General features: G+C 35.9%; 1 protein-coding gene across 2 annotated transcripts in view; it reads right to left on the minus strand.

Annotated features, from left to right (window-relative positions):
• Window positions 1–26,158, minus strand: part of RBL2 (RB transcriptional corepressor like 2) — a 52,007-nt gene that overhangs the window by 16,109 nt on the left and 9,740 nt on the right. Inside the window, exons 5-17 of one of the 2 annotated variants that reach the window (XM_087420253.1) lie at window positions 23,383–23,511; window positions 21,372–21,532; window positions 21,216–21,280; window positions 20,408–20,594; window positions 16,570–16,736; window positions 13,734–13,843; window positions 12,918–13,021; window positions 10,548–10,601; window positions 8,945–9,109; window positions 8,072–8,183; window positions 5,381–5,650; window positions 4,897–5,177; window positions 4,629–4,805 (exon numbers count right to left, since the gene is read on the minus strand). In XM_087420253.1, coding sequence (XP_087276379.1) covers window positions 4,629–4,805; window positions 4,897–5,177; window positions 5,381–5,650; window positions 8,072–8,183; window positions 8,945–9,109; window positions 10,548–10,601; window positions 12,918–13,021; window positions 13,734–13,843; window positions 16,570–16,736; window positions 20,408–20,594; window positions 21,216–21,280; window positions 21,372–21,532; window positions 23,383–23,511 — 1,982 coding nt within the window. Of the gene's footprint in view, window positions 1–4,628; window positions 4,806–4,896; window positions 5,178–5,380; window positions 5,651–8,071; window positions 8,184–8,944; window positions 9,110–10,463; window positions 10,602–12,917; window positions 13,022–13,733; window positions 13,844–16,569; window positions 16,737–20,407; window positions 20,595–21,215; window positions 21,281–21,371; window positions 21,533–23,382; window positions 23,512–26,158 lie in introns of both variants that reach the window. The other variant, XM_014788392.2, reaches the window with a different exon arrangement.

Raw genomic sequence — 26,158 nt, forward strand, 5'->3', positions numbered from 1 at the left:
CAATTCAATAATATTCGCAGAGTTCAATACCCCGCTTTCAATAATGGACAGAACTAGGTAGGAGATCAGCAAGGAAACAGAATACTTTAACAACGCTATAAAACAACTAGACCAGACAGACAACAGAATATACATTCTTAAGTGCATACTGAATGCACACTTAAGTGCATTCTCTAGCACAGACCATATGCTGGCTATAAAACAAACACTGATACATTTAAAAGGATTGAAATAATACAAAGTGTATTTTTTTGACCTCAGTGTGGATTAAACCTAGAAATTATTAACAGAAATTTGGAAAACTCACAAATATGTGGAAATTAACACACCTAGGTAACCAATGAGTCAAATCAAAAGAGAAATTAGAAAATACTTTGAGATGAATGAAAATGAAGACACAACATACCAAAACTTAAGAGATGCAGCTAAAGTAGCGCTTAGAGGGAAATTTATAGCTGTTACTGCCTTTATTAAAAAGAAGAGAGATATTAAATCAATTACCTGACCATCCATCTTAAGACACTGAAAAAAGAAGAGTAAAAACTAAGCATAAAGCAAGCAGAAAGAAGGAAACAAAATTAGACCATATATTTATAAATGAAACCAAAGCTGGTTCTTTGACAAGATCAACAAAATTGACAAACCTTTAGCTAGGCTGACCAAGATGAAAAGAGAGAAGACTCAAATTACTACTGACAAAGAATAAAAAGGACTATAAGGGAATATTATGAACAACTGTGCCAACAAATTAGCCAAGAGGAAATAGACAAATTCCTAGGCACACATACCAAAACTCATTCTAGAAGAAATAGACGATCTGAATAGACTTATAATAAGAAAAAGAATTATTCATCAATAAACTACCCACAAAGAAAAATGCAAAATTAGAAGAGGAAGGAACACTTCCCTATGCATTATATGAGTCCAATATTACCCTGATAACAAAACCAGACAAATCCATGAGAAAACTACAGACCAATCTCTCTTAGGAATAGGACAAAATTCCTCAACAAAATACTAGCAAACTGTACCTAGTAACATATAAAAAGAATTATATACCATGACCAAGTGGGATTTACACCAGGAATGCAAGGTTGGTTAACATATGAAAATCAATCAATATAATACACTATATCAATAGAATAAAAAACAAAAACCACAAAATTATCTCAATGGATGCGCATTTAACAGTTTCTAACACCCTTTCATGATAAAAACACTCAACAAATGAGGAACAGAAGAGAACTTCCTCAACCTGATAAAGGCAGCCATGAGGGGGCCGGCCCCGTGGCACAAGTGGTTAAGTGCACGCGCTCCACTGCGGCGGCCCGGTGTTCGCTGGTTTGGATCCTGGGCACGCACCAATGCACCACTTGGCAAGCCATGCTGTGGCAGTGTCCCATATAAAGTGGAGGAAGATGGGCATGGATGTTAGCCCAGGGCCACTCTTCCTCCACGGGAAAAAAAAAAAAAAAAAGGAGGATTGGCAGATGTTAGCACAGGGCTGATCTTCCTCAAAAAAAAAAAGGCATCAATGAAAAAAAACATAGCTAATATCATACTTTAATGGTGAAATTCTAGATGCTTTCCTCCTAAGATCAGGAACAAGACAAAATTTCTGTTCTCAACACTTCTATTCAACATAAAAGAAATACTGGAGGTTCTGGCTAGAACCTCCAGTAATTAGGAAAGAAAAAGAAATAAAAGGCATCCAGTATGAACAGGAAGATGAAAAACTATTTCTATAAGCAGATTACATGATCTTGGACATAGAATATCCTAAGGAATCTACTAAAGTAGAACTAATAAATGAGTTTAGCAAGGTTTGGGATATTAAATAAACATACAAAAATCAGTTGCATTTCTATATGCTTGCAATGAATACATCAAAAATGAAACAATTACATTTAATAATAGCATCAAAAAGAATACATAAGAATAAAGTTAAAAAAGATATGAAAGTTATACTATGAAAACTGCAAAACTGCTGAAATTAAAAATGATCTAAATAAATAGAAAAATATCCTATGTTCATGGATCAGAAGGTGACAAAATTGTTACGATGGCAATACTCCCCCAATTGATCTACAGATTCAACACAATCCCTATCAGAACCCCAGCTGACTTCTTTGTGACATGTCAGAATTGACACGCTGATTCTAAAATTCAAAAAGAATTTCAAGGGACTTAGACTAGCCAAACTACTTTGAAAAAGAAGAAAAAAGTAGGACTCTCATTCCCTGATTTCAAAACTTATGTCAAAGCAACAGTAATCAAGAGAGTATGGTACTGCATAAGGAAATATAATATATAGATCAGTGGAATAGCATTGAGAGTACAGAAATAAACCCATGTGTCTATGGTCAACTGACTTTTTTTTTTTTTGCTAAGGAAGAGTCGCCCTGAGCTAACATCTGTGCCAGTCTTCCTCTATTTTGTATGTAGGGCTCCACCACATAATGGCCACCAACAAGTGTTTTAGGTCTGCGCCCAGAAATTGAACCCAGGCCGCTGATGTGGAGCACACTGAACTTAACCACTAGGCCTTGGGGCCGGCCCCTATGGTCAACTGATTTTTGATAAGGGTGCCAAATCTATCAATTGAGAAACAATAGTCTTTTCAACAATAGTGCTGGGACAACTGGATAGCCCCATGCAAAAGAACAAAGTTGGACCCCTACCTCACATGTATATAAAAATTACTCAAAATGGATCAAAGACCTAAATGTAAGAGAGAAAACTATAAAACTCGCAGAAGAAAATGAGGATTAATCTTGGATTTGGCAATGTATTCTTAGATATGACACCAAAAGCACAAGCTACAAAAGAAAAAAATAGATAAACTGACTTCATGAAAATTAAAAACTTTTATGCTTCAAATAACACTAGCAAATAAGTGAAAAAATAACACACAGAAGAAAATGAGAAAATATTTGCAAATCATATATCTGATAAGGGAGTTGCATCCAGAATCTACAAAAAACTCCTACAACTTGACAACAAAAAAGCAAACAACCCAATTCAAAAATGGGCAAGGGATTTAAACAGATATTTCTCCAAAGAAGATATACAAATGACCAGTAAGCAAATGAAAAGATGCTCAACATCATTAGTCATCAGGGAAATGCAAATCAAAACCACAATGAGATAGCACTTCACACCCACTGGTATGGCCAGAATCAAAAAGTCAAACAATGACCAACAGACACAATAAAAGATGCTCAACATCCATGGGAGATGCAAATCAAAACCACAATACGGTACCAGTCAATACCCCCACTGGGATGGCTATAATAAAAACAAGGAAAATAAGTTGGCAAGGATTTAGAGAAATGGGAACTCTCGTGCATTGCTGGTGGGAATGTAAAATGGTGCAGCTGCTGTGAAAAACAACATGGCACTTCCTCAAAAAATTAAACATAGAATTACCATATGACCTAGTAATTCTACGTTTGGGTGTATACACAAAAGAACTGAAACCAAAGATTCAAAGAGATATTTGTATACCCATGTTCATAATGGCATCATTCACAATAGCCGAAAAGTAGAAGCAACCCAAGTGTCCGTCAGTGGATGAATGGATAAACAAAATGTGGTTTATCCATACAATGGAATATTATTCAGCCTTAAAAAGGAAGGAAATTATAAGTCATGCTACAACATAGATGAATCTTGAGGACATTATACTAACTGAAATGAACCAGTCACAAAAAGACAAACATTGCGTGATTCCACTTATATGAGGCACCTAGAGTAGTCAAATTCATAGAGACAGAAAGTAGAATGGCGGTTGCCAGGAGCTAGGGAGAGGAAGAATAGAGAGAAAGTACTTAATGAGTATTTAGTTTGACTTTGCAGGGATGGAAATGTTTTGGAACTAGATAGAGGTAGTGGGTGTACACTATTGTGAATATACTAAATGCCACTGACCTCTTCATTTTTAAGTGGCTAATTTTATGTTATGTGAATTTCACCTCAATTTAAATTATTTCTAAAAAGTAAGATAACAAGAAGTGTTGATGAGAATGTGGAGAAATCAGGACCTTCACTTACTGTTTATGGAAATGTAAAATGGTGCAGTGACTTTGGAAAATAGTGTGGCAGCTCCTCAAATGGTTATACACAGAGTTACCATAAGACCCCGCAATCCACTCCTAGGTTAATACCGAAGAGAAATGAAAACATGTCCATGCAAAAACTTGTACACAAATGTTCAAAGCAGCATTATTCATACTAGCAAAAAACTGTAAACAACCCAAATGTACATCAACTGATGGATAAACAAAACATATTCCTACAATGGAATACTATGTTCTAAAATTGACTGTGGTGATGATTGCACATATTTGTGACTATACTAAAATCCACTGAGTTGTACAATTTAAATGAGTGAATTATATGGTATGAGAATTATATCTCAGTAAAGCTGTTAAAAGTGTTCTGAGTGAACCTACTGTGGTAATCATTTCACAATATATGTAAATTAAACCATCGTGCTGTACACCTTAAACTTATACAGTGATGTCTATGTCAATTCTTTCTTAATAAAACTGGCAAAAAAAAAAAGTGTTCTGAGAGTAAGGAAGTAGCACCTTTACTTTTCCTTCTATATTCCAAATGGTACTCACCTTTGCCATTACATAAATGGCACACATTAACAACTGGTCCAGATGTCTGTCCATCATAAGTTCAGGACACTGAATTATAGAGAATTCAAAGCAGGTCCAGATTTTTTTCCTCAGTTCATCGGAAATATCTAGTTTAACACAAAGATCCCGAAGGCGGACACCTGCTAAGTGGTAAACCTAGTAGATAAAGAAAAACATTTCAGATTTTGTTTATCTAACACTTATATTTCCCAAGCTCATGACCTGGTAAAGGTACATGAAAAATTACCTTTCTAAAGAAAAGTGATAAAGAGCTAGTCCTCCTGGGTCTAATACTGCTGCTGGTTATAGGTGGGCCTTGTTTCTGCTGTTGTCCACCTGGAGAAATCTGTTGAATGGCCACCTGACCGGGGACTTGCAAGGTTGTTCCTGTCACCTGTTGAGAGCTCAAACTTCCAGCCAGGGCCTGAGCACTGAGGGGCTGAATGGAGCCAGTCACAGCTTGTGCCTGCCCCCCAACATTGACTTGGACGGGGAAGAATGTTATGCCTCCATTTTCATTGGCAATACCTACAGTTTATTACAAAGAATAAAAGCACACAGAAAAGTTGATAATACAACATTCTCCAGGCAGAGGTTTCCAATATCTCCCCCTCCTAACCCCCTTCCTCCATCCACTCTTGTCTCATACTGTCATTCCAGCCAAATCTCAGGTAACTTGCCAATAAATGCCACAGAGAAAGAACTCAAACACTCATCTCTGCTTTCCTTACCTTGTACAGGAATGGTCACAGTTTGTCCATTGTTGGCTGTGACAGTGGCTGTTGCCATGGTGACCAAAGTCTGTCCAGGAACTGGTGTGACAGAAACAGCCTCCCCAGGTACATTCTGCACAGGGACAGCATTGACTAGGGGCTGTGGGGGAATGCGGCCAGGTGTGCCTCCATCAGAGGGGCTATCATTCTCAACAAATAGCCGCCTTCTGGTAGAGCTGGCTGTTGGGGAGCTGTACCTATCATATAATGTGGTTGGAGATGTTATGCCTAGGGTCAAAAAAAATCAAACAGTTTAACTCAAAGAGACTGAGATCTAATTTCCATCCAAACTGTTCTTTTCAAAACTAGTTATAGTGTTTGAAATACTTCATAATTTAAAAAGCAAACAAAAATTACAGGAGTTACATCATACCTACATTCAACTAATGAAAATTCAACTGAACACTATTAAGAGCAAAATTTAAAGAAAGAAATTTTTCTCTACTTGTCTTGCAGTGCTCCCTTCTTCACTCCACCTTCTGCTAAACTAGACGATGCCCTCCACTACCACAGGGCATTAATGATTCAGGGGCAATTTAAAGAATTAATCTATTTTTCTATGATATTTTCAACCATATTCAATTTCTACCTAACACCCACGTAAGATGTGATTTCACTGTAAAGCCATTACTTGATACGAGGACTTGATGGACTTGATATTACTATGGTATCATCTGGAAGCATTTCTTGCCAGTTTTATGAATTTTCATCTTTGTCTTTTTCTATATATAGAAAACTACTGAAACTCAATAATGTTCTTCAGCAAGAATGGACATACATGTCTTAGATTCCATTAAGCTTAGTTTATTATTTTTTTAAACCACTTTATGGAGATATAATTCACATACATATGACCCATTTAAATTGTACAATTCAATGGTTTCTGGCATATTACCTTATTAATTTTTTTAAATGGTGATAAATATATATAACATATAATTTGCCATTTTAACCATTTTTAAGTGTACAATTCAGTGGCATTAATTACATTCACAGTGTTGTGCAACTGTGACCACTATCTCTTTCCAAAACTTTTTCATTATCCCAAATAAAAACTCTATTAACCATTATGGTTTAGTCTATTTTTAAGTATCCACACCGATGTCTGAATTTTTAAGAAGTAAGCATTCCTTTCCCTCTTCCATGTCCAGCTGTAAAAACTACACATCAGTGGGTTTTTAACTTTTTTAAATATATGTAGGGAGGTCATAAGAGGATTGACAGGAGTAGTACTGATACACTGTGGCTTAACATTTCAATTTCCTGATGATACAAAAGCAAATAAACTTACTGGATTTATATTTGGAACAAAGCTGCAGAGTCACACACGCATTATGATCATTATCTTCTAAAGTATTAAGAGACCTCATGAAAATGGAGAAGTGATAAGTACAAAGAAAACAAAGTTTAAGTCAAGTCCTAATCCATAGGTTAGGGAAGGAAAAACTACAGAAATAGGACTAAGAAAGACCAGCTGTCCGATCTATGGATCTGAGTGGATAATATGCAGAAAAATAATTAAGTCATTATGACTCCTTTTTCAAAAATGAGGAAGTTTTCATATAGATCATCTATATTTATTGAGTATGCACTGACAGTGATTCCTGATTTTGTTTTTGTTTTTTTTTGTGTGTGTGTGAGGAAGATTAGCCCTGAGCTAACATCCGATGCCAATTCTCCTCTTTTTGCTGAGAAAGACTGGCCCTGGGCTAACATCTGTGCCCATCTTCCTCCACTTTATATGGGACGCCGCCACAGCATGGCTTAACAAGTGGTGCGTGCCCAGGATCCGAACCGGCAAACCCCGGGCCGCCGCAGTGGAGCGCACGCACTTAACTGCTTGCGCCACTGGGCCGGCCCATGATTCCTGATTTTAAAACTGATCTTTCTCCTATAGCCACTGCTTATCAATTATATTAAAAAGTTGATCTAGAAACAAGAATATTCTTCTAATGGCATCCAAAGATTTAGAACTTTCTGGATTTACAGAATTGCTTTTTAAAAAGTAGTTTTATCTCAAATATGTAAACTTAAACCTTGCCCCTGGCCGATGTTATAAAGAGCTGTCTAAAATGCAATCAGATCAACAGCGAAACTTCCCATTTGTGCACTTCTGGAGGCAGCACTGCTGTTACATTAATCAGGGCAGCACAGCTCAACTGACCAGAGTCACAGCTGAACAAGCTCAGGTCATGCAGACCTCTTAGCTCACTGGCTTGTCTGTGCCTGATTGGATGATACAGCTCTATCTTGAAGAAGCTTTTCTGTTTCTTCTGATTTTAAAAGTAATTCATATTCATCTTAAAAAATTTACAGAAATCACCTGGAATTCTATCAACAAACAATAATCATTCTTAACAGTTTGGTTTTTCAGCTCTTTTGTATGTTTATAGATAAAAATACACTTAAAATATAGGAATCATATTAATATATAGCATTCTCTTTTTTAAAGACACTTATTATATCATACATTTTCCTGTGTTCTTAAATATTCTTTGAAAGCATTACTTTTAAGTGATCTATTTGACACTATAATGCACAGAATACTTTTTCTATATACACCCTATTAACTTCACCTATTGTTTTAGATGGAATTTAAATCCCCAGATATTAGGCCTCCAAATAGTCCCCCTAGTATTTTAAACTTACTTCTTCCAAGTCCTCCAGTATCAGCACGAACTTCACTCACCCTTCTGGGAGTCAAAGGGGAGCTAGCAATACAAATTTCGTCTGCTCTTTCCAGGTTCTGAGGTGGCATGACCTATAAAGAATTGTTTACACAGAATGCCATTATTCAAAAGAGCATTTTAATTAGAAATACAATAATAATATAAGGCAAAAGAAAACTATCTTGCCTCATCAGTTATTCAACCTAAATAAATCAGCTGTCTTTTCCACTTTTATACTAAAGTTAAAAAAAATTCTAGCAGGCTTAAAAAATTCAAAACCTAATAATTGGATACTAAATATGAATCAACCTTCATTACTGATTTGGAGAATTATAATATCAACCATTCTAAGGTACAGAAACTTGATAAGGAAATCAAGACAGAGCACTGAATTCTTATTGTGTCACTGAAACCTTAGGGCAATCACAAATTATTTCTGACTCTTTTTTCCTCTTAGATATAAGGGTGATTGTACCATATTAAAAAACCCAGCTGTGGGCCGGCCCGGTGGCTTAGCGGTTAAGTGCGCGCACTCCACTGCTGGCGGCCCGGGTTCGGATCCCGGGCGCGCGCTGATGTACCACTTCTCCAGCCATGCTGAGGCCGCGTCCCACATACGGCAGCTAGAGGGATGTGCAACTATGACATACAACTATCTACTGGGGCTTTTGAGGAAAAAATAAATAAATAAATAAAATTATTAAAAAAAAACACAAAAAAAACCAGCTGTCACTCTCCTACCCCTCCATAAGGAAGACACTAAGTTTAACTGCTCTCTGTGGAAGAGGATTATGAACAGACTAGATATTGATGTACTTTTGTTATAGAAAGATGTTAAGATATTCTCACAAACCTCTTCACATGTAGGAACTCTGTTTTCATTGTCTCTAATCCTGTCCCAGAGTGGAGACTCTGGTTTCCATGCCAAATGATCCAAGATCTGTTCTTCAATCTGATTAAGGTGTTTTACCACCTCTCTACAAAGGCCATCTTCTGCTCTAATGAATACTTCTATCACCTGTAATAAAGAAAAATGCCCTGGTTTGTTTAATAATAATTTTTTCAAAAAAAATTGTTTATTAAGTGTGAAAGGAAAATGAGTAAATTTAAATTTTTTTTACAAATTTATAGATACAACAAAGTCAATTTATCAAAAATTACCAGTTTAAAGAATAGTAATATTTTGAAATAGCTGCTTTTCCTTTCACTGTCTTTATAAATAATTATTTAAACTGTATATATGGGCCGGCCCCATGGCTTAGCGGTTAAGTGCGCGCGCTCCGCTGCTGGCGGCCCGGGTTCGGATCCCAGGCGTGCATCGACGCACCGCTTCTCCGGCCATGCTTGAGGCCGCGTCCCACATACAGCAACTAGAAGGATGTGCAACTATGACATACAACTATCTACTGGGGATTTGGGGGAAAAAATAAATAAATAAAATAAAAAAAATTATAAAAAAAAATAAACTGTATATAAAATTATATAAAATCTTTTATATAGTGATATATTTCAAAAAATTTTAAATGAAAAAACATGCCTTGTCTAATTAGATTGAAAAATATTACACTTAAAATTTCATATTTAAAACCTCTAAACATTCAATCTATGCCACTATAAAAATTAGTTTTGGGGCAGCCCAGTGGCATAGAGGTTAAGTGCGCATGTTCCGCTTTCGCAGCCCGGGGTTCACAGGTTCGGATCCTGGGAGTGCACTGACGCACCGCTTGTCAAGCCATGCTGTGGCGGCATCCCATATAAAGTAGAGGAAGATGGGCACGGATGTTAGCCCAGGGCCAATCTTCCTCGGCAAAAAAGAGGAGGACTGGCATCAGCTGTTAGCTCAGGGCGGATCTTCCTCACAAAAAAAAAAAAAAAATTAGTTTTGACTCCCATATGAGAGAATTAAGATAAATTCATATGCTAAATTAATATCAAGAAGGAAACAACTACCAAACCAACGCTGTAACTCTGTGCCTGTATATAACATGTGAAAAAAACATTTTTTTCTGAAAGACACTTTAATTTCCATAAAATAAGAAAGTTACTATACAAGATGAGTCAGTGATATGTTTGCTCCTTTTTTAAAGCCTTCTTAGCTCATAAAATGAAAATATTCTAAAAGCCTTTATTAGATAAAAGGAGGAATCCAATGAAGCTTTTACCCAAAATAGGTCTTTATAGTAAATTAAAAGAATTTATATAGTTCTTAACTCTCCTATTTCTTCTCTGCTTCCCAACAGAATAGAAATTATTAAATATGTAATTAAATATAGAAGAAATGTACTTAGATATTAAAATGAACTAGATGGGTAACAACAGGAAGTTGAGTCTCGTCTACAATTTCCGTATCAGTATCAGATTTTTAAAAATACCTTATAAAAATGATAAAGTGGCACATCGAATATTTCAGTAATAAATGGAAAATTCCCAGGAGGCTTATAAGAAAAAGTGACAACCTCAAGGCAGCAGGCCAAAAGTGATCTATGGAATGCATCTTGTTCCAGAATGCCCTATAAAAAACAAAGTTATTAACGTTTAGAAACATCAGTCTACTCTAAGACATTTCATACCCAGTCAAGTTAAATAAAAATACCTTATTTTCTGAGAAAGTCTTATTTTCTGAGTTAGTGAGAAGTATATGCTTATTTTCTTACAAAACTTTTCTTAACTTTATAAATAAGCCCATTTTTTAGCAAAAAACATATATTAAAGGAGTGTATAAGAACTTTCAAAAATCTTACACACTGTAAAATATAGATAATGAAAAAGATTACATCCCTAACCAAAATACACTGATGCTTACCAGTATAATGATATGGAAAGATGTTATAAAACAGTATTTACAGTAAGAGGCCACTGTCATAAAAAGAGAGCTGGAAGGAAGGCAGGTGACTGGCTAGATGGTCGTGGACCAAAAGTCAACATGCTTATCTCAGGGTGACATAATCACAGATGATTTTCATCTTTTTTTTTTTTTTGCTTATTAATTTTCTAAAATTGTACATAAACATTTATTATGTTTGAATTAAAAAGTTACTCAGACAACAAGAGCATAGCCAATGAGAAAAAATAGATAAATTGGACTTCATCAAAATTAAAAACTTTTGTGTATCAAAAGACACTAAAACAAAGTGAAAAGACAACCCAGAGAATGCGAGAAAATATTTGCAAATCATATATCTGATAAGGGATTAATATCCAGAATATATAAAGAACTCCTACAACTCAATGACAAAAAAGCAAATGACCTAATTCAAAACTGGGCAAAGGACTTGAACAGACATTTCTCCAAAGAAGATATACAAAGGGCCAACAAGCATATGAAAAGATGCTCAGCATCACTAGTCATTAGGGAAATGCAAATCAAAAGCACCATGAGATACCACTTCGCACCGATTAGGATGAGTATTTTCTAAAAAAAATGGAAAATAACAAGTATTACAAGGATGTGGAGAAACTGGAACCCTTTTGCATTGTGAATGGGAATGTAAAAGGGTGCAGCTACTGTGGAAAACTGTATGGCAGTTCCCCAAAAAGTTAAACATAAAATTAACATATGATCCACCAATCCCACTTCTAGGTATATACCAAAAATAATTGAAAGCAGGGACTCAAACAGATACTTGTACACTGATGTTCATAACAGCATTATTCACAATAGCCAAAAGGTGGAAACTCAAATGTCCATCAACAGATGAATGAATAAACAAAATGCGGTATATTCACATATATATGTGATACATATAATGAATACTGTTCAGCCTTAAAAAGGAATGAAATTCTGATACATGCTACAACATAGATGAACCTTGAAAACATTATGCTAAGTGAAATAAGCCAGACACAAAACAAACATTGTATGATTATATGAGGTATCTAGAATAGGTAAATTCAGAGAGACAGAAAGCAGAATAGAGGTTACCAGCGGCTGGAGGAATGAATGGGAAGTCACTGTTTAATGGGTATAGACTTTCAGTTTGGGATGATGAAAAAGTTCTGAAGATGGCTAGTGGTGAGGGTTGCACAACATTCTGAATGTACTTAATGCCATTGAACTGTGTACTTAAAAATGGTAAATTTTATGTTATGTATATTTTACCACAATAAAAAAAATTTTTTTAAATAAGTTTCTTAGGTAAGTATACAGGTATCCACTTATCGACCCTAAACTGTAGCTATGTTTTATACACCCTTCTGTATATGTTTCAAAATAAAAAAATTTGTCATAAAACAGCCTTTTAAATTCCTACAGCCATATTTTTATGTATAAAAAAAGAAATGTAAATAGTTACAAGGAATTAGAACAATTATTCATCAATTTTATAATTTTCTTTAAAACACTATTTAAAAAATTAGTTTTTAAAAAAATTATTTTTATTGATGTCATTAAAAGTAAACATCACTTGTTTAAAAATCAATTTACATTCCTTAACTAGTAAAATCTAGGAAAAATAATTATCTTAGCCAAAGAGGAATGGTTGAATATTTATGTTCAAGTCCTATCTAGTCAATACTCAATTTATTCTTGCTATATACGGCTTGAATACAAACTCTATGTTATTTAAAAACTCAATTAAGGCTAAGTCTGAATGTTTTAATCCCTGACTACAGAGTCTTACTATCCACAGAAATTGTAACTAATATTACATGGCCTGCTGTGACGAGAAACACTAAGTGAGGACTCAGAACAGAAGTTTCCTTAGGTGCCAATCTGATTCCCTTAAAGCCATATATTATTTCTTCAATAATGGCTTTTTTTTGGCTGAGAAGGGCCAAAAGGAAACTACATTTTATTGTGCTAATCAATACATTGGTTATTTACTCACAGATAAATCCATGTCTCCCAGTCTCTTCTGTTCCTGCTCGATAACAGATTCTAATACTTTATAGTAAAGCATCTCTGCAAAACGAAAATGTTTGCTGGCAATTTCTGCATAAATAATAAAACACAAAAATCACATGCAAAGAAAATAAATATTGTGGACAATGAAGGTCCATCCCATCCCCTGCCTACAAAATAAAATTTACAAAACAACTCAACACTTCATATATATGCACTTCCTATAGTTGCTGTTCTAGTCATCCCTAAAATTCCTTAATTTTCTTCATGGTTAACACTTAAGATTTTTCTAAAATTGTGAATTTAAAATTGTGCATAAAAAATATTACAGCATTCCATTAAGATCCACACCTTTGTTTTGTATGTTTGAACAGAGCAGCTCTAGGCGAAGAGGTATATAATTGGTTTACTATTCCACTCATACTTGGTTCTGATTCACAACATCAAACAACTCCTAGGACAGGTCTGGGCATGTAATAGCTATTTCTTTTGTCTTTGTTCTTAATATTTTGAAGAATCACTGTACTTCTATATTTAATACCTAGTCTACAAATGAAAACTAAAGATTTTGCAAACAAAAAAGTACCTTAAGTCCAACATAAAAAAAGGTATCAGTCTAAAATTTCTCTGTTACTGAGAAGGGCCCAGAAATCACTTGGTTGACAAAAAAATTGGACATGCATATTCTAGCCCTCAGTCTAAAGTCATAAATCTTTTCTTCATATTTCTGACTCAGTTACCAAGAAAAGACCCCATGTAGTTAACTTCAAAGATGAGAACAATACAGACAATATTGTCTTACCTTTAGCACAATTATTGAAATCCTCATCTGGCTGGGAATGCTGAGAATATATTTCATACATTTCTTTCAATCTGTTGGCAATAGCCTGGGTTGGATCTCTGGAACATGTCCTAAAAAGTAATAATAAATTATTTAATTTAAAGGTCTTGGGCCGGCCCCGTGGCTTAGCAGTTAGGTGCGCCCGCTCCGCTACTGGTGGCCCGGGTTCGGATCCCCGGCGCGCACCGATGCACCGCTTCTCCGGCCATGCTGAGGCCGCATCCCACATACAGCAACTAGAAGGATGTGCAACTATGACATACAACTATCTACTGGGGCTTTGGGGGGAAAAAATAAATAAATAAAATTATAAAGGTCTTGCCAAGTCACAAAGTGATAAACTATTACAACTCTGTAATTTGACTAACCTGTAAATATAAAATACTTTGAACAGAAACTATACACTTTCCAAATTAATCCAAGAGATCCCATACTTCCTTATCAAGGGTGTTGGTATTACCATTTTGAGTGAAAAAAATATTTGTGTGGAGCTGTACCTTTAACTCCAGTAAATTCAGCAACCTTGACCAGTACCCCAGATTTGATGTCTGTCCCTGGCCCCCACCTACCCTAGACATCTGCAGTCACTGATGACAAACAAAACTGCCCTCAACTGTGTCCCCAGAGGGCAGTGCAACTCCCATTAAGAACTCCTGGAAGGAAACAGAACAAAGGGGTCTATAATCTATACTACAGACTCACATAGACCATTACTGGCATGCTACATTTTTCCTTCCAAAACAAGGTTTATTTTCACTGACTTTTTTTTTTTTTTTACTAGAAAGGCAATGTATGTTCAATGCAGAAGCATTATTATACGAAGTGTCTCCATGTGGGCTTTTGTAACAACTATGTTTTTATCTTGATCATAAATACACATATTCATTGTAAAAATGTAATAAGTTTAGAAAATTGTAAAGAAAGTAAAAATTAGTTATAATCCTGCTAGGGATTGCTACTGAATATCATAGGAAAGCAGAATTTTATTTATGAACACACATATAGGCCCTTTTTTTACAAAGAAACAGGACCCTTTGGTTTTATCTAGAATCTACTGGTAATATTTAACCCCACTAACGGTATTTAAGATTAAAGAAGCCGCTGTGCCCAGTTAGAGACTATACAGAGATCTGGAAGATGTAGAGATGAAGACGGGCTTCTACAATGTATTTATAAAATGCTTCTGAATTCTAGGTAAACTAGGATTTCTAGTTTAAACTAGGTATTCTAGGAAACTATGTCCATCTGAGAAACATTACTTAGGAAGAGGCCATACAGACACAGCCTGTTGGGTGTTAATCACAACCAAGTTTATGCATAAAGTAGACTCCATGAAAATGTAAAGGAAAATCAGTCAGCCTTGGTATTTAATGAGTCTAGCTATGAGTGGGAAATTACTAATATGTGTATTTGGGCCTTCTTATACCATATCACTAGAAATAAAATGGGCTCCTATAAGGGCCTATGTCATCAAATAAACTTTTAGGACTAGGAGGGGCCTTGGAGGTAATTTTATCAAGTAAATTTGCTAAAAATTATGCACAGGTAATGAGATTCAGTCTATTGTGCTTTTCACTAAAGCTCACTGATATTCCTACCAGTCTCAGGCAGATCAAAGGAACTAAAGGCAGTTAACTTCCTTTTCAGGCTAAGGTGTTTTACAGAGTTACAAAAGTTATAGTGGTTTTACACCGGTTATGAATATAACTCTCTATCTTTTCAAATCTGACCCACCCTTCAGAAATTCGCTCAGGTCCAATCCTCTTCATGAAGTCCTTTGACAACTCCCATCTTTTTTTTTTTTTTTTTTTGTGAGGAAGACCAGCCCTGAGCTAACATCCGTGCTAATCCTCCTCTCTTTGCTGAGGAAGACCAGCTCTGAGCTAACATCTATTGCCAATCTTCCTCCTTTTGTTTTTCCCCAAAGCCCCAGTAGATAGTTGTATGTCATAGTTGCACGTCCTTCTAGTTGCTGTATGTGGGACGCTGCCTCAGCATGGCCGGAGAAGTGGTGCGTCGGTGCGCACCCGGGATCCGAACCCAGGGCACCAGCAGCAGAGCACGTGCACTTAACCACTAAGCCACGGGGCGGCCCTGACAACTCCCATCTTTAATGATCCCCTCTTTCCTTGAAATCTTAAGATAGAACAGCTGGTAATAGATAGATTGGTGGTTTATTCTACAGTCTCTGGTGTTGTTAGTTACTGTCTCCTGTACTATATTAAAGAAACTTGAGTGCTATGGACTGAATGTTTGTGCCCCGCCTCCCAAATTCATATGTTGAAACCTAATCTCCAATGTGATGGTGTCTGGAGGTGAGGCATTTGGGAGGTGATTAGGTCATAATGATGGAGCCCTCATGAATGAGATTAGTGTCCTTATAAACGAAACCCTAGAGAGCTCCCTTGCCTCCTCCAGCCATGTGAGGACACAGCAAAAAAACCGCTGTCTATGAACCAGGACAGAGGCTTCATCAGACACTGTATCTATTGACACCTTGATCTCGGACTTCCAGCCTCTAGAACTGTGAGAAATTAATTTCTGTTGTTTATAAGCCACCCAGTCTATGGTATTCTGTTATAGCAGCCCCAACAGACTAAGATACTGAGGAAAAATGATCATCTCTTCACACATCTTATATTGCTATGTCTTCTCCAGACTAACAACAGGATTGAGCATGCTACTGATATAAAATTATTAATGGGTGAATTAAGGCACTAATAGTGAAAAATTAAAACAGAAAATTGGAAAATGGTCAACAACTAAATCTTAGAAGCTAAGAAGGGCTCAAACTAACCTTAGAATCTGTTCCAATTTCTCACTTGGTGCATTCCTGAGGCCTGTTAGCATGGTGTGAAGACGACTCAAGCTATGGGTAGCTGTAGAAACTGGGGTCACACAAGGGCTGTTGTCCTTAATGTACCTCACACCAGTAAGTGGTGTGGAGATTCTAAGTGCTTTAGACTAAAGGGGGGAAAGAAAGAACATTATTTTAGGTCAGAAAGACTTTCAATTACTTCACAAATGGGAATTCAAGCCAATCAGACTTTATCTTTACATTATTGATAAATTTAGTGATTTAAATATCACCATTTTTGGAATTTAAACATAACACCACTAAGAGCCACCACTATCCATGTAAAGATGTGTGAAAGGGCAATTTGTATTTTAGCCAACTAAAAAGTTTGTCTCTTAAAAGTTAATCTTTAAGATAAGGCATATTTCCCTATTATCCCTCCTTCAAAATTTAAGCTTGAAGGCAAAAATAAGCATTAAAAAATTAAGAATATCTCTGAGAAACAGAATTTCACAGCTCCCATCTAACGCTATTTTTGTAAATACTCAAAGATTGACAAAAGACAGCTGTGAATTAAATCTTGCCCAAATGAAATCCATGATTTAACAAAAGCCCATCTAAATGATCAAATATGCTTCAGAGACAGAGGATAAAACAAACATTTCTAGAGGCAGAATACAAGCTGATGTAGAAAACAACCTAAAGCAGAATAGCTGCGTTCAGTCTTCTTGCCCCTCCTTTACCTTTAGTTACTAGAATCTATCACAGTTTTCTCCCCCTAAAGCACATAAATCTTCAGAGAAATAAGTTTAAGTCGATACTCTTGAATATAAACATGAAAATGATACGACAATGTCTAAGAATTTAAGCATAAATACATATGCTAATAAAACATCTTTTCTAATTTTTCCAACAAATTCTGAAAGGTTAAGATCGCTTAAGAGTGTTTTTTAATATTCAAGATACACTATATTTCCCTATGTATTAAATGTACTTATTCTAGAAATAGCTGTAAAAATACCTAGCAAAATTTTCAGCTGGCAACAGAACAAACTATTCAAGTTTCATGAGATACAGAAAAGCAAAGAAATTCACCATAAAAGAAAGAAATCTATATGCTTTCTCTGTGACATAGGAGTAGAATCAAGATTTCCACTTTGTTTCACAGAAATTAATTCTATAATTTTTTTTTAGGTCAATAAGATGATCTGGGTAGATTAACTACATTCAGAAGGTTGCTCTCTGCCCTCGACACCTTTTCTTGCAGCCAGATTCTTCCCTGTATATGAACCAGTCCCTTGCTGGGAGGGAAAAACACCTTATACTTTTGCAGGAGAAGCAACAGCAGCCAGAGCATCTCACCACATTGGCCACAGGCAGCAGAGCTTCCACAGAGGAAACAAGGTATGACACCCACAAACTTCTTCCTGCCCACAGTCCTCCAAGTCAACATGGGGCTTCTAAGCAGCACTGTTCAAGTTTTTAGCTTAAAGCTTCCTGTGCATTCTGATCAAAAGGAGTCTTTCTTTACCTTAGGCATAAATATTAAGTTAATATTTTAAAAATATTAGGGTGTTTATTCTCCAAGTAAAGACTTCTAAATTTTGGAGTGCCCCAGCACTCTGTCCTTAGATCTCTTTTATTCTCTATCAACTCAAACCGCTAGGTAATCTCTTCATTCTGTGGCTTTAAAAGCGATCCGTATCCTGATGACTCCAGAATATATATACGTAGCCCTAACCTCTGCTGTGAACTCCAGTCTTATATATCTCAACTACTACTCAACTTCTCTACTAGGATGCCTAAAAAGACACCTCAAACTGAACATGATCATAACCTCAACTCTTGATTTTTTTCTCCCAGACTTATTCTTCCCCCTCAATAAATGTCAATAGTAAATATTCATGGAATGCCTACAGTGTGCCAAGCACTGAGTACAGCACTGGTCACAGCCCTTGTGAAACATATTCTAATGCAGGGAGAAGGATAATAATACTTTCTTTTTTTCTATCTATCTATCTATCTATTTATCTATCTCTCTCTCTCTATCTCCCTACCTACCTACCTCCCGTCAAACAGTGATAAATACCTAGAGGAACACTAATCACAGAATAAGAGGGAAAGGAAGTCCTGGGGATTGGGGAGGATATTAGTGGTTATTATTTTATACAGTAGTCAGGTTATCAGAGACGTGAATAAAGTGAGGAAGTAAACTACATGAATATTGTGAAGACATGTTCTAAGCAGAGGAAACAGAAAGGGCAAAAGCTTTGGGTTGGGGGTATGCTTGACATCTGAAGAACAAAAAAGGAGGTTAATGGGGCATGAACGGAATGGGTGAGGAGGGAAGTGGTACAAGATGAATTCAGAGAGGCAGCAGGGCTAGATCCCTGAAGACCTTATAGGCATTTGTAAGAACTTGAGCTTTTATACCATTTACCCAACCGGAACCATCACTATTTTCTTTCTCTCACAGTCTAGATCCAAATCATTGGTCTATCCTGTGGGTGCTATCTCCAACATACAGCCCAAATACAACCATTTCTCTGATCTAAGCCACCATGAAGTGTCACCAGAATCATTGCAATAGCCTCTTAATTCCCTACTTCCACTCTCATCCCCGTCTCACCTGCCCAGAAAACGTTTAAAAATATAAATCAGTCAGTCCCTGTTCTCCATAACACTTTCCCAAGAGCCTTTGCTCTCAATCAGAGCAAAAGCAAAAATCCTTACCGTGGCTTCCAAAGCCCTATATGGTCTGCCTCTCCCTTTTGTCCCCCGCCCCTCACTTCTTCACCACTCTTTCCCTTACTCACTCTATTCCTACTGCACTGACGTTCTCACCAATCACGTTCCCACCTCGTGGCTTTGCACTTGCTGTTCTCTTGGCTTCAAATACACATCCCAGCTATTCACATGACTTGCTTCCTCACTTACTTCAGGTGTCTGTTAATATTACCTCCTCAGACGCCTTTCGCAACCACTCTATCTACAAGAGCCCAAGGCCCATCCATTCTCCCTTCTCCCCAAAACTTTTTACGATTACTCTACTCTATTTTTCTTCAACTATCATCATCTGATATACTATATATTTACTTGTTTGGTTATCTATCGTCCATCTCCCAACACTAGAATATAAAACAGGATATTTGTCGCTGTTTTGTTCACTGATGTATCCCCAGTGTCCAGGACACAATCTGGCATGTAGAATACCTTTAGAATATCTGTTGAATGAATAAGTAAACTAGTCTTAAGTCTGGTCTTACAGGTGAGTTACCCCTTGGAATTATCCACACAGCCTCTGGAGGCACTTGTCAGAAGTTGTATATTTTCTGTGAACACCACACAACTGTAGGAAAACTCTTAGTCTCCATCATCGTTAAGTGTCTGCATGACATAACACCACATGATCCTGAAACTCAGTTTAACAGAATTTTCTTAAAAACTACAGATTCTCAGTTTTTCTAGTCTCTTAGAGGAAGGCACCAGTCCAGGTCAATCAACATTTTCTGAATGCCTATTATGTTCAGTATGTAAAGGCTGTATATTATTGGCCCATCTTTTCAAAACCAAAAATTATCAGCATGATACATTCATTTAAATTTATATTAAATTCTCTTTTTCTCAGATCTAACCAAAAACTTTGAACGTTGATGTTAAGAAAAATTAAATCAGTAAACATAGAGATAACTTTTTCAATTAAGCTTAAGTAAGACAGAAATTTTCTTTTTTGTCTTGGAAGTAAGTAAAACACATACACACACAATTACCAAAATAAAACAGAACCTCTGGCATGTCTGCTCCTATATTTCTACTCTTCTGGCATGGCTCAACTTACCTTGTCAAAGTGTTGCTGCAAGATGTTTTTCATCTGCACTCTTTCAGCAGTCTCTGTTCCTGAACCAGTATTCAGATACCTTGAAAGAGTCCCAATTTCTTCTTCAGCATCATCTCCAAGAAATATCCGTTCATCTAAATTCCCAACAGATAAAACATACTCCTCATAGGCCTTATTGATGGCTTTACTATAGGAAACAAAAAAAGGCAAAAAGTACATTCACAGAACTGCCATTTCAGTTAATGTTTTAGGCCACTTAATTATTTCATTTTTTTGTTTACTAAAAGTTCTAATAATTTTGTGCAAGTTAAATTTTAGTGGGATCATTGTTAATTATAAAAACTGAGGAGTATAAAATGCAAGCTTGCTACACTACGCTCATCCATCAGACAGTAAGTCTATTTTGCTGACAGTGTTTTGGGGTGGGTACCCTGTACCAATCTGCCTGGTAGGTGCAGCTTCTGGTGAGAAGCTAAATTATCTTTCCTAGCTGCTCAAGGCACCACTGAGGACCTCAGTACTTCCATATCATCATTTTTCTCCTGCATAGTTCCAAAAGAATTTATTTCAAAAATTATGATCCAAAAGTTTAACTATTAAAGCTTTAAAGAACAGCCATACGTTTTTCAATAAATTTAAAAACATGTGCTTAGATTAATAGTTGATAGAATTTTTTATTGCCTCCATATATTCTCTCACAAAACATATTCTAAATTTCCACGGTACAAACAATAAAAACACTAAACTCTGAAGTTTCCTAAGTATACAATTTAAAATATTAAAATGGTATTATAACAGAAATACTCACAAACTCTCTCCAAAGTTCCCAGGTTCTAAAAACCCAGTAAGATTTTCTTCTTTTCCCTTCAGGAGCTATGATGAAAGAAAAGATTCTTAAGTCATCATATTAATAAAATTTTTTCCCAGAGAATATTTTCACATTACTCCTTTACTACTTACAAACCTTTTTTTCATAAAGTTTCCTAATATAAGGTTTCCAGAAATGTTCCTTTATTCCCTTTGCTTCCAAAACTAGGCCATCATGTAAGGAACAGAGTTTCTCAATAACACAAGGTGGGTCAGAGGAAGGTTTAGAATCCTTAGCATGAAAATCTTCAGACAGGCCTATAATGTATAGAATCACAGAACAGAGATATCAGGTAGCATTCAATAAACCAAACTGTGATACACTAAAATATAAGTAATAAAGAGTATAATCAGCATATGAGTTAGCATATGAGCGTACAGGAAATAGTATATCAGGGCCTAATTTGATTCTATTTAAATATACCTCAAAAATAGCAAATAGAGGTAAAGTGTATCACTACTCAAAGGATTTGAATTATTCAATTATCTATCTGGAGATGGTTAAAAAAAGAAAAATTTAGGGGCCGGCCCCGTGGCTTAGCGGTTGGGTGTGCACGCTCCACTGCTGGCAGCCCGGGTTCGGATCCCGGGCGCGTACCAGCGCACCACTTGTCAGGCCATGCTGAGGCAGCATCCCACATACAGCAACTAGCAGGATGTGCAACTATAACATACAACTATCTACTGGGGCTTTGGGGAGAAAAAGGGGGAAAAAAAAAAGGAGGAGGATTGGGAATGGACATTAGCTCAGGGCTGGTCTTCCTTAGCAAAAAAAAAAAAAAGAAAGAAAGAAAAATTTAAAAAATAATTTTAGTGTATTGCTATATGATCTAAAACACACAAAAATATAACTTTGCAAATAAGCCTTACATTCAAATAAAAAATACTACTTTGAAAAAAATTACTGTTCAAAATATATGCTGTTTATATGCTTTCATTTAATTATAAAGATTTTATTTATTTTTTTTTTATTTTTCCCCCCAAAGCCCCAGTGGATAGTTGTGTGTCGTAGCTGCACATCCTTCTAGTTGCTGTATGTGGGACTCGGCCTCAGGATGAACGGAGAAGTGGTGCCCGGGTGTGGTGCCTCGATGCGCACCCGGGATCCGAACCCGGGCCACCAGCATCGCAGCGCGCGCACTCAACCACCAAGCCACAGGGCCGGCCCTCATTTAATTATATTAGATGTATTTATCCTATTAATTCATAGCTTATTCTTGCCCTCGACTCAGTGCAAGAAAAAAAATTTTTTTTAAATAAAAGAGGGGAAAATGAAGGGAAGCAACTATATAGAAATATAAAAGGCAATTAGGAAGGAAATGAGAGAAAGGACAGAATATGAAGAACATTAAATTTACCAAACCAGGAGCAACTGAAGTAACTAACTCCACTAACTTTCAACATCTCCCTTGAGTCAGACAAGCTGAAATGCTAATTATAACCATCCCAAAATTGATAATCACTCAGAATCCTACCATGGTATTATTCAAATAGCAGCAGCATTATATACTAGCTCTACAAATACTTTTTAATATTTGCTTTGTAAATCATAATTTGGTCTCTTACTGTACCTCATTCATAGAAATCACATACCTCAAAGCCTACCACATGCATCGCCAAAATAATTATCATTTCCATACATCTTTTAGTTTAAAAGCTACAAGTTCATTTTACTTATTTTAGAATCATAACTACTACTCTTCTGTAGAAAAAATTTGAAATGAAGATTCTTTCAGCAAATCCATTTTGACCTAGGACGTGTCAGACATGAAGCTTGATAATGTAGAAAAACACAATCAGCTTTAACGGCATCTTTGCTGCTCTGGGTTTCTAAATTCCTTCTTCTTACTGAGTGTATATTTCCGAAACTTCTAAAGTTGTCATCTAAGACTTTAAACTTTCTGATATTTGCGATTGCTTTTTCCATGAACATTTTTACAGAGAGCTCAACTCCTAGTTGTAAGTACTCTGGATAACTACGATGATGGAGCATTTCAAAACACTTATGTTCTCTGATGCTAGGAAACCTGTACTATGTATACAACTCCCAAGAGTAAACATAACGTCAAAATGTGACTTGTCCAATAATCTTTGATTTACGAACTTACCTTTAAAATTAGGGTTCACAAGTTCTTTACGATTGGAACACTGAAGGGCATTTCCATAAACTAAGTCCAAAGCACACAGCAAAAGATGATAAGAATTGACCAAATCATCACTAATCATGGGGAAATTACCTACAGAATTATAAAGAGTCATAGAGTTAAATTTGTATCAACTTTACAATATTTTAAAAATAATTTCTTCTTTAATTAAAATGACATTATACAACACTGTACAAAGCTGCCTCAAGAGCTACATAAAGTATTTTGGCAAATTTACATTTCAAAATATTACTCTTATAGTTTAATAAATTTCTAAGAGTTTAATGAAAGCCAAAACTTTACTAAAAATGCCATTCATTCACCCAATATTCATTAAATAAGCATTTATTAAATGCCTAATAGCTGACCAAAATTTTATCATCATTGGTTTTTCCTTTGAAAATTCTGAACACAAACAACTTCATAAATTATCTCAAACTGTAAGAAATTGTTTTGTATGAAAATATTTTTCTGCCAAGAAAATTAGTAGAAATACTTAGATGGTAACAGCTGAGAAAATGATTCATATAATTATTTTTTTCATGTATGTACTTTAAAAAGACCAGAACCAGGAGCCGGCCCCGGTGGCATAGCAGTTAAGTTCACACACTAAGCTTTGGCGGCCCGGGGTTCGCAGGTTCAGATCCCGGGCGCAGACCGATGTACTGCTTGTCAAGCCATGCTGTGGTGGCGTCCCATATAAAGCAGAGCAAGATGGGCATGGATGTCAGCCCAGGGCCAATCTTCCTCAGCAAAAAGAGGAGGATTGGCAACGGATGTTAGCTTAGGGCTAATATTCCTCACAAGAAATAAAAAAAGAGAGACCAGAACCTATAATCGGACTCCTAATGGTACCATTTTAAATACTTTTCTACATATTAATATAAGCTTATACAAATTAATGCAACAGGACAACCACGAAAGATACTTAAGTTCTAGAGCTAATATCCCAGGAGTAAACTGTTGATGCTTGGTAACAAAGGAAAAAGAAACCCAAACTTAAACCTATAGACACATGTCATTTCTGCAGTGCTAGTTAAGTCTAAAATTGAAAGCAGTTTTTACAGGCAGTGAAACAGTTTTATTACTCTTAGAAATTAAGAAATATTTCTAGATTTTTTACAACTTTGAGCATATCCCTTTTTTCATTAAACACTGCATATGTATGCTTCATATTAATTTTATATTCTTATAACATCAGATGAATTCAATTTAAATAGCTAACATACATCTGAAGAATTATTTGTAAACCTCAATATTTTCACACTTAATGCCTACACAAATGCATACACACACACACACACACACACACACATTCTCACACTGCTTTGTTTCATGCTTTTCTCTCTCCTTTCCTCCAAAGAAAGTTACCACTTACCTCTGCATATCAGGATAAGTAATTCTTTTTTTGTATAGATGCAAACACTTAACAAATCAACTTAAATGAATTAAAGAGCAAAAAGTATTTTTCTTTTGCCAGAAAGGCACATGATAATTAACAGATTAAATTTTGCATTGATATAACCAAACTAATTTTCTTGGTCCCTCTGTAAAGATGTTTCATATTCAAATATACTCAGTTCCTGAAATGTAAAACAGGAAGTGGCACTTACTGGTTTCAAGCTATAAAGCCCATCACACTGACAAGCCTAAACTTGTCGCTGGTGTGTACTTGCCATAGGAAGTCAACAAAGATAACAGGCAAAAAGTTGGCTTACTTATCAGGAATGAGATAATCCGGGATGCCCATATGTTGCAGAGAAAGTCATGAGAAAGGTGGCTGTAAAAGAGTACACCTCCCCTCAAATAACTAAATCAAGAACTGAATGAAACTGATTAAACTAGTCTATTAGAAAAGATCCTAGTGAATCATAAAAGATCACAGTGCTGGATTGTGAGGGGACAAAGGCTCTTCAGATCAAATAATTATAGACTGAATTAATAATAACAAGATAAAACTCAAAAACTGAGTTAAATGCAAAGACAAAAAATATGCCACTCCAATTGATCAAATGAGACCAAAATCTAAATAAGGACAATAAAATTCTTTTTTAATAGTTTATACAGTACCAAATACATTTACTCCCAAGTACACATACACCATAAAACACATAAACAAAACATAAAAATCCTAGAAGTCACATATCCCTGCCCACAATCAAATGACAAGGTTAACATCATATATAATATCAGCCACAGCAAGCTAAGATTGGCAGCAATTGTTGCAGCCACTATGAAAACAGTTTATATGCTCCTAAGCCTTTATTTCATGCCACTGATTATATCACCTTTATCTCCACTAAAGAAACATACCAGTGCGATAAAAAGCAAAATAACAACTTATTTTTGACAGAAGAAAGATTTTTCTTTTCAATCAAGCATGAAGCTCAGGCAAGAAAGGATGAGCTCCCGAACTAGCTAGAAAGGACCAACGATAATCAGACAAATCAAACTTTAAGACCAATGGAGTGACACATACTTGCTAGAGGGTCTTCACATCCAGCATGAAACCAAGAGCTAGGAAATCTGGATTCAAATGCTAGCTCTGTTTCTAGCAGCTAGTTTCTGGGCCTCAGTTGCCTAATCTTTAAAGTAATAAGTTGGGTTAGCTGATGTAACAATGAGAATCTCTTATACTGATAAAACTCTTTCTAGCTCTATGATTCTTTGATTTTAACTTTGCATTTTATTGAGCTATCTTAATGGCAAAGGCATTCTACATATCTATAGAAAAAGCTAT

This window comes from Ceratotherium simum, chromosome 30 (assembly GCF_057802395.1).
Source record: "Ceratotherium simum simum isolate JZ-2026a chromosome 30, ASM5780239v1, whole genome shotgun sequence".
Classification (NCBI taxonomy): domain Eukaryota; kingdom Metazoa; phylum Chordata; class Mammalia; order Perissodactyla; family Rhinocerotidae; genus Ceratotherium; species Ceratotherium simum.